Source organism: Montipora foliosa, chromosome 9 (genome assembly GCF_036669935.1).
Source record: "Montipora foliosa isolate CH-2021 chromosome 9, ASM3666993v2, whole genome shotgun sequence".
NCBI classification, from domain to species: domain Eukaryota; kingdom Metazoa; phylum Cnidaria; class Anthozoa; order Scleractinia; family Acroporidae; genus Montipora; species Montipora foliosa.
In genome coordinates, this window is record NC_090877.1 from 11,474,771 (window position 1) to 11,484,770 (window position 10,000).

The 10,000-nt window shown below is 40.3% G+C and overlaps 1 protein-coding gene across 1 annotated transcript in view; it reads right to left on the reverse strand.

Moving 5' to 3' along the window:
• LOC137971442 (uncharacterized) overlaps positions 1-10,000 on the reverse strand; it is a 174,297-nt gene that overhangs the window by 80,190 nt on the left and 84,107 nt on the right. Inside the window, 5 exon segments of the mRNA XM_068818269.1 lie at positions 1,097-1,888; positions 5,507-6,037; positions 6,788-7,285; positions 8,526-8,783; positions 9,519-9,770. Coding sequence (XP_068674370.1) covers positions 1,097-1,888; positions 5,507-6,037; positions 6,788-7,285; positions 8,526-8,783; positions 9,519-9,770 — 2,331 coding nt within the window.

Here is a 10,000-nt window from a genome sequence, read left to right on the forward strand (position 1 = left end):
AACACTCAATATTTTTGCATTTTAGTTTGCAACTTTTTTACCGCAAAACACTACCGGTCTAGATGCCGGTCTAGATAGGAAAATCTAGGCCACGGTCAATATTGATTTCAGCCAATCAAATTCGTGAATTTGGTAGTTCCCAGTCCTTGTGCGACAGAGCCATATAGTAAAAGGGAATATTGAAAGATTGATGGTGTTTCCATGTCAACAATGTACAATTTAAGGCACGGACTTCTTTGTTTGTTTCTTGCCTCTGTTCAAAGCAGGTATAAAAAGGCCAAACTCTTCCTTTAAGTTACAAAAATGAGGTCTCATTCTTAATTTTAAAAGTAGCAAAAACGATTAGCTCGGTTTCAAAAGGCTGAAACATACGTGGCCCATTAAATCTTATTATTCCGTATACGTAAAATACTCCTTACACGATTTCATTTCGCGATTTCTATCTATATGTTTTAAGCTCCAAACCACTTGAATAATTGCCATCTGCACTTGCAGAAGACAGTTCATAGATTATGTAAAATCGTAAATGGTTTGAAACCAGGAGTCACGCCATAGTTAAGTGAAGTACGATCGTCCGGGTTAGTGTAGTCCAGATATGGACTGTTTTGGGTGACATTGAATGTTCTTTTGACAACCTTAGCGGAAGTCATCATCAGACTCAAGCGATTTGTGTAACGCCAGTGGATGATATAATATAAATACTGTGCTTGTTGATGTGACTGACGAAGTCCTGATGTTATTGGTCAACTGTCAGCAAAACCAAGATGTCATTGGCGGTGACAACTATAAACAGTGATTGGTGCTTTTCAATCCGTTTTAGTCTAATGTTTGTAGGTGTATTTTTGGTAAAATAGGTTATACAAATCACTTGCCTCTGAACTGAATATGACTTCCGCTCAGGTTGTCGAGACGTCAGTCAATGTCACACAAAACAGTCCTTCTCAGGACTAACCTCACCCGGACGATCGTACTTCACTTAGCTATGAGTTTACAGTTTCTATTCTGCATTACTTGGGCTCTCCAAGATGAAAACAACTTGAATCCACATACTTCCAGATAATGATAAGTATTAAACTGTTACATCACTTATGAATACCTCTGCCGTCACAATGAATTCTGCGCCTCCCCCAATGGTCAAATTATCCATTCCATGAATCATTCCTTCTAGAGAAATCCTGGGGTAAAAAAGGTCCTTTAACAAGACGTCGCGAGGCAGATGAAGAAACCCTTCGTTGTAAATGTGGAAACTTGACGGAAACAACCTGGGAGCATTATTGATATACACCCAGTTGTTTTTGGAGACGTGTATTAGACCACCTAGATCACCCTCCAGTCGTTCTACATTGAGTGTAAACGTCGGTTTTAGGTGGTGAATTGCCAAATGACCACCACCTCGCAGCTGTAAGAGATCGATGGTAAAATCGTCCAAGTATTCTGCTAGGATCCACGCTCTCCCTCCATCGTTAGATAGGTCCCTGTAATTCGATATGTACAGCTTAGTTGCGCGGTAGCCATTGTTGTCAATGATCATGGTTCTATGGGTTGCGTTTCTAGCGAGATACACGGTGCCTGGTCCACCAGCTTCACTCCGGCTAGCACCACCATGGGCCGAGAACTGGCCTGTGAATCTTGTGCTCTCGTAGTGAGCAGCGATTCGGCCTCCAGCCCCACCACCAGCGTCACGTAAGGACGAATGCGCAACGTCGCCTCCATCTGCAACTATCTTGCCTTTTCCTAGAAACAGCGTTGATTGGATGAAGATACTGCCACCACTGCCACCTCCGGTGCCTTGACTGACAGCTATGTTGGCCGATGCATCGAGCATTCCGTCCACTTGAACAATGTGCGCAGCGCTGAGTTCGATAGCTCCACCTCCGGCACTACCAGGCTAAAAGAAGCAAAATAAAATCGTTATCCTTCGTAGCTTTTCTAAAAGATATAATTTTAGTAATTCCTTGATGACTTACGCGACATTTAAGACTTTGGAAACCAGAAATTAACCAAAATTCCTAAGTTTAAAAAAAAGACAAGAGCCGATCGAGGAATTTCGAAACAGAGACAGCATCAAAGGAGGCGGTGTTGGCGCCTATATCAAAGACTCCATAAATTATAGAAGGAGAAAAGATAATGAGTCACGTTATCCTGAGTTTGAACATCTATGGCTCGAGATTAAGGGCCGTATTAATCACTGCCAACTTCTTCTGGGAACGATTTATAGATCCTCAAGAATCCTTAGCAACCAGCAGTGGTTACTGCAAATGGAAAATTTGCTTACCGACTTAACAACATCATGAAACTGTCTACTGATATTAACTGGGGACTTCAATATCGATTTATTTCAACCTAATGCAGCGTTAACAAAACGGTATTTAGACCTGCTTGAAATGTTTAATATATCACAGCATGTTAAATAGGCAACAAGAACTACTCCAATATCACGGACTCTCATTGATCATATTATTTCAAACGATCCCAAGAGATGAACACATACTGGTGTTCTACCATGCTCCAATATAAGTGACCTTGACGGTCCATATGACTTCCTTAATATTCGTGCGGATAGATTTTTCCTCGTTTCAAGATTCTACGGAGTAAACGCAATTTTGATATAGAACGATACATACGGGACTTTTAACAACTCCCTCTCAGCAGTATCTATGGTTTCGATGATCCTAACGACAAGCTGGATATATTCAACACACTTATCATTGAATGCATTGGAAATCACGCGCCATTAAAACGAACGAAGATCACCGTCCACCTACGCCATGGCTACAACATGATGAAATAAGAAGCCTCCAGACTGAAAAGAACAGGTTACGTCACAATACCAAGAAAGTAATACCCTACAGGTATGGGGAGCATTCCGCAAAGTGCGTTGCCTTCTAAAAGAAAAGATCAAAGCCGCAAAAAAATATTTCATTAACAAAGCTTTATCATCTTCTAAACATAAAGAAGCTTGGCGAATAATAACCCTCCGTTACCACCCCTAAGACTTGATGTAAATAGCCTTAATAGATACTTTGCAAACACTGCTCAGCGCACTCTCGGATCTACCAACACCGATCCTAAACACGACTTATTCAGTTTTGTTAACATATTGCAACCATCAGAACCGGAAGAGGAAGCCTTCAAGCTGCGGCTGGTTACACCAAGTGAGGTAGCTAGGGAGATAAATAGGATTCGGAATGATACATCTACCGGCCCAGATCAAATTCCAGTTAAATTCATCAAACCAGTGACAGATATCATCGCTGGCCCGCTTACCCATATTATTAATACCTTTATAGAGATCGCATTTTTTCCAGAAGCATGGAAGATTGCCAGAATAACACCGATACCAAAAAATGAAAGCGTATTGCAAGTGAGGAAATGAGGCCCATATCCATTTTGCCAGGACTATCGAAAGTATTTGAAAGACTTGACAATCAACAGGTTGTGTCTTTTATCGATTCTCATGACTTGCTCAAAGATAACATATCAGGCTTTAGGATAGGCCACTCGACAACCACTGTACTCTTAAGGATAAGGGACGACATTATCAAAGCTATGAAAAGGAGAGAGGTTACACTTATGATCCTCGCCGACTTCTTACAAGCATTTGACACCATCAAATATAAAACTGTCCTGAAGAACCTCAATTATCTTGGGTTTTCAAAATCTTTCCTTAACTGGACCATCGAATACTTAACTGACAGTTGGCATTTTGTCCAAGTGTTTGGTTTTATCAATGGAGTTGATAATGTAAATTGGCCACCGTACAGAGAGTCTAAAAGCTGACGTTTCGAGCGTTAGCCCTTCGTCAGAGCGAAGGGCTAACGCTCGAAACGTCAGCTTTTAGAATCTCTGTACGGTGGCCAATTTACATTATCAACTCCGTTGATAAAACCAAATTTTTGTACACTACTTCCCCACCGACGCAGCACCACAGTTTCTTTAGAAACTACCCCCTTCATTCTTTTGTCCAAGTGGACGATAAAACATCAGACCGTCGTAGAGTTAACTTTGGAGTGCCACAAGGATCGACCATGGGACCTTTAATATTCAACCTCTATGTTGCAGATCTCCACGCCCACGTTAACATGCGGTGTCACCAATACGTGGATGATACAACACTTTATGTGCACTGCAAGCCATCAAACCTCGAAAGTTATAAACGTGACTTAAACAATAGCTTATGTAATCTTGAGGAGTGGTCTAGCGATGCAAACTTAGTAATTAATCCATCAAAAAACAAAATGATGGTCCTGTCCACAAAACAGTTGTCATCTTCCCGTGCCCTCGAAGACTTAAATATGAAGATCGCAGTAAGTAACGAGAACGTTAAGCGTGTTTCTAGTACTAAACTCTTAGGAACGTGTATTAATCAACATCTGAAATGGGAAGACAACGTTAGGTACATTTGTACCTCTTGTTACGCTATACTAGCAATGCTTCGCAAGGTCAAAAATCTGTTACTTTTCTATATTAGGAAAAACCTTGCCCAAGCATTTGTCCTATCAAAATTATATTATAATGATATACTTCATCACTCGTTACCGGAATATTTAACAGCACGTCTTCATAGAGTACAAAAGGCAGCACAAGCTTTGTCAATGGTAAATATGCAACAACGTTTGATATACTGAAATTGAATTGGTTACCGGTGACTGAACAACGCAAATGGCATATACTTAAAAGTACACACAAGGGTTTATACAGCTCAGACTGGCCAAATTATTTAAGACTAGAGACTTACGAAAATAGTCGAAACTTACGCTCCAGCAAGGGTATACAGCTTCAAAGATCAATGATCGCCAATACGTTTCAAGATGAAGCGGCTAATTTATTCAATAACCTTCCCCTTTCCTTAAGAAACTGCGTGGACCCAATTCTGTTTTTTATGGAGACAAAGATATTGCTACAAGATAAAGCCAGGTCCAGGTTTTTTTTTCTTTTCATTGTAAATATCAATTATTTACCGTTTTTAACCTAGTCTTTTTAAAGTTTGTTTTAATTGTAATAACTTTAGTTAGATATTAACGGATGAAGAGCCACTTCGAGGAAATGCTGTTAATAAAATCATTATTATTATTATTATCATCATCATCATCATCATCATTATCATTATCCTTATCAATATCATTATTATAAGAGAACTTCTTTTCTGCTGGACAAGTTTAATATCCAGCAAGTTTATACTGTGAAAAAAAAAAATCCGTATCATCACATGTCAACATTAACATATATACACGGCTTTATCTGCCGAGGTACGTACAGGAAGGATTTTAAAACCCTCGGAAAATGTACTTGAAGCATATTCTAAAACGGAATAGTAACCAATTCACCGAATAAAGTTATGCTTTGACACTGAGAGAATTGAGAGTGGTAAAGTATGATACCACGACGTTTGCACTTCACGAGAACTCAAAAACTGTCCTAAAGCATTACCTGACGCGTTATTCGTTATCCAAGGCGATATCTGATAAGCCATCTCATGTTTATAACTTGCAAGCATACATCTTACCAAATCCTGATATCCTTGTCCACCGCCACTTCCAAACCCCAATGGCATCTCAAAGGATCCATAAGACTTCCCAACGATGTCCTGAAGAGAGCTCTGGCCTCCAGCACCGCCGTGTCCTGCCCCTGAGGCAGCCGTGGAAGACTGATGTCCAGGTTGCTCACCTTTCATTGAAACAAACCCACGCCCGCGAGCAGTTAAGATACCAGCGATGTCAATAAGAATGTTATGCGCACGCAGGTAAATTTGACTCACATCCATCAGTGCACCCGCGAGAATTCTGAGATCATCTGTCAGGTTGACAGTTACTTTTGCAGGTTCGCTGGTGCGCTGGTAAAAGATGCCTCCGGTTAAAATTGAGATGCTATTCAACAGCGCAGTGGCTTTGCTTGGTGAATTGACATGGCCATCTTGTGACAAGTCAAAGCGACCTCCGAGTGCAATGACAAGGTTTGAAACGCCAAACAACTCGGATTCAGCATAAATGGCAGTTTTCTGCAAATATACTTCCGGTGGGAGGAACACTTTTGATCCCTGCAAAACATAAAATGAAGGTAATGTTAATCCTTGGAATAAACCGTAATGAATCGCTTTTAATGTCAAAGACCGGCATTTTTATGAATACAGCATCTTTTGCGGACTTGAGACTTTGCCTTTACCTCAATATGCTATGGATTAAGCCATTGAACACTTGGTTCCCAACTTTACGAGAACGGTATGTCACATCAGCAGCCGCTATAGCAATCCCCCCCCCCCCCCCCTTCCTCCCCCATTTTTTCCTACGGTGTTTTCTTTTTTTTTTGGGCATGATGAAAGACTTTACTCCCCCATTTTAAAACGTACTCTGCGGCCCTTGCACACAAAGTTAAAAGAGCATTTTGAAACAAGACATTTGATTTATCATCCTTCTCCAAAAAGGACTAAAAAGTAGCCATTTACAGATCTTATTACAAAGACAGTTTTTGTTCTGAGATATTTAAAGTTCCTCTGTATTCGTCTGGCTGGGACTCAACAACATAAGTCCTACACTCCACGGAACGAATCAACTAGTCGACCATTGAAGCAAGATGAATCGAGCTCGAGGTATGACTTTGAAGAAAATACATGTATATATTTGAAAAGCGGGTTATAGACGGAATGAAGAAGTTATCCTTGCACTTATCAGGATGATTTAAGCAATTGCTTTGAAGCCACCTGAATTTTCTAGGTGTTGATAAGAGACAATTGCTTAAATTGTCCTGAAAAGTGAGAGGATCACTTCTCCAATCCAAGTTCGGACTTTACCTGGTAAGTCCTTAGTGTGAAAGGTATCACCGAATTATTGCTTGCATCCAGATATAACTCTTGTTGACCTCCCACGTGGATTGTGCCCGTGAAATCTCCTTTGTATTCTTTCACCTTAAACTTGACGCTACCAACGTTGTTCTGGATGGCAAGATGAGCATTGCCGCGCACGTTTAACTCATCCACCTCAAATGCCGTTATCCCTGGTTTGTTAAACACAAGCCACGTCCTTGAACTGTCTTGTTCAAGATTGGCGGCTTCAAATGAAGAAGTGGCATGCCCTACGAAAACCTTTAGCTCACTTAATGCAACGTGGGATTCCAATCTTGTCAAAGTCAATGTGAACTTTGATATCGTATCTTCTACGATGACATCATTGTAGACAGTGGTATCAAAACAACCAGCAAATGATATCACGTTTTTGGTTCTTAGCTTAGTCCCAGAGCTGTGGTGATAGGTAGACAAACTGAAGCTGATGCGGTATCCATTGTGACAGTACTAGGGAGGAAAGATTGAGTGTGTTATATTACGGTGTAAAGCACAAACTCATTCATTCGGTTATAAATTAAAACTCAGTTACTTATCTCCCATATTCAATAAACCGACCCTTCAAAACCTGGTCAAGTCTCCTTGACGCCGGAACGATCAATCCGATTTGATTCAAATTGATCACCAACAATGTATCTTTGACGCGCAAATTTCATAGCCATGGCCGTAACCGTAGCAGAATGGTAAATTCCCTCTTCGCTGTTTTAATTCTTTACCAAGTTCAATTGGATGGGATATTGCATCTCCAGCGCTTTCGATTGGCTCGTTAAATCTCTTAGTTAGTGACAGGAAGCGAAATTCTGAAATAAACGAACGCTCATATGTTGCTACAGTATCGTGAGAAATTTATTTCATTCGCACTTTTTGCGTATGGTTACAGCCAAGGGATAGACTTTCATCAAAGTTGGTATGGTAAATTAACTACCGTAAAGACGCTCCACTACAGTTTCCCAAAGTGCTAATATGACCAGAAAAATCAATTCTTCTTTTTGTTTTTTAGATTTGAAAACTTTGTTTACTAAACACTAACTAACCCAGGTTTTAAACCTCGATTTCAAAAGGACATCCGTGTACACTAAATGGAGTTTTCCTATTTCATGGTCCGCCATGACAAACTTTGAAAATGTTGAGAGAGCTGGACTGAGGAGAAAATGACGTCTCACAAGTTTAAGAATGCAATGTAAGTATACGCGGATGAATCAACATGCAGCACGGGAGTTCAAGGCTTTCAGACTTTTAAACTCGTGTTTTGCATGTAAAATGAACTGCATTTACACGCTGAAATTCTAGGCAAGTAAGTAAATGACGTCACTTTCCCCAAGATCGAAGCCTCTGAGGTTCAGTTTTGAACGTGAGTAATGGCGGACAGTGAATTCCAAAACATACACTTAAAATAAATAAGTTTGGATAAAAATAAAACCTCAACAATTTTGCCAGTCAGGTGTTAAGAAAACGCACTTTCAAAATCTGAAGAAAAAAAGAGGAAATGCTTTATTTTATTTTATTTTTATTATTTTATCACAGTAGCACTTAAGGAAACTAAACCCCTTTATAGCCAAAGAGGCGAGTTATCTCGTATCCAATGCGCGCTTTTGGAATATTATTTAAATATTCCAGATCAAACACAGGATTCGCAATAAAATAACCTGGAAGGATTGTTTGCCATATTTCAAAAACATAGCTGGCTCACCGGGTACAGTCTGATGTGATGTATGTACATGTCTCTCGGCAAAGTGACGGTGATATCCACATTGGTGTGTTGTGACTGCACTACGTAAGCATTTTTGAGGTTTCCGTCACACATACGGCTCAGAGAATAGTAAGTGTAACCACCGTATGAATAACGTTGTGTTAATCCATTGGACGTGACCCGGAATCCGCTTATGCTGGTGTAATCCTGAGAGTGGTCCCTGTATATGGAACCTGGATGAAGCTTCACTTCTTCCACCTGAAATGAAAATTATTTGACATTAGTTCTCGAAAAAAAGAAATAACCCCAACCTGAAAGCAATATGAACTCTAACGCTAAATGTATTTTTTTAAATACGTAGTGGGCGTTTAGACCAAAGCTAATCGAGGGACTGGTTATGAAACCTTATAATCTTCAAAAAAGAGAACAACGTTATCGCAATCGATGTTGAATTGGCCGTGACAGTGCACAATCTTTTGTTTTCGCTTCGCACGGGTAATGATTTGCGCATGACTTAATCGAAAGATTTGATTGGTTATCTTCTCAAAACAAAGGTGTGGTTTGTGCACCTTCAAGACCAAAAACACAGATAAAAACATGAAACAAAATTACTTGTCGAGTTTCATACCCATCTCCGTGCATTATGTATATTTAAAGGTAACGGCACACTCCGTGGTGTTTATTTAAAATTTGACATCCACCTAACTAAATGCATTTCTAAACTTAAGCAGCGAAGTAGCCTTCCCAGCGAGGCTGGAATGGTTTCAGTTCCTATAAACCTGATGCCTTTTCTGTTGAACATGAACACTTAAAAGATCACTCATTTCAACCAAAAAAAGCAGTGAAGTCTGAATTATCAAAAAGTTAACTGTAGCGTCGACGCCGGTCATGGATTGGCCAGGTCATTAAGCACGCAACCAAATTCAAAGTGAGCTTGCTGACCATGAACGTTTTCACTAAACATCTCCACCACTGACTTTGTGATTAGTTTACCTGATTGATTCGCTCGGTCAAAGGCGGTCGGCCCTTGTTGTCCACTTTCAGAGTACGGTGCACGTGGCTGGAGTCATTCCCCGCCATTTCCACGTACACGGTTCCGGCAGCACCGTTTTCTACGTAACCGTTCCCACCAGCAGCTTCAAGGACCCCATCAAAGAAGCCTCCACGATAATAAAGAGCGATTCTACCACCAGAGCCTCCACCACCTCCTCTTGTAGCATCACTATATCCATTACCACCATTAGCCTTAGGAGAAGAAATTTAGAAAAATGATCACCCAATGCAGGTTAATTGTGCTCCCTGAAATCAACACTGTAGCACATTTTTTATTACTCAAAAACGTTGTTCTGTTGTCTTTGTTTTCGGTCTTTGTAGCAAGCCGGTCACATGGTCCCTTACAAGATCCGCTACACGAAGAAACGTTATCTGTCTGCCTTTTGAATATATAAAATGAATGTTTATAGAAATCCATACCC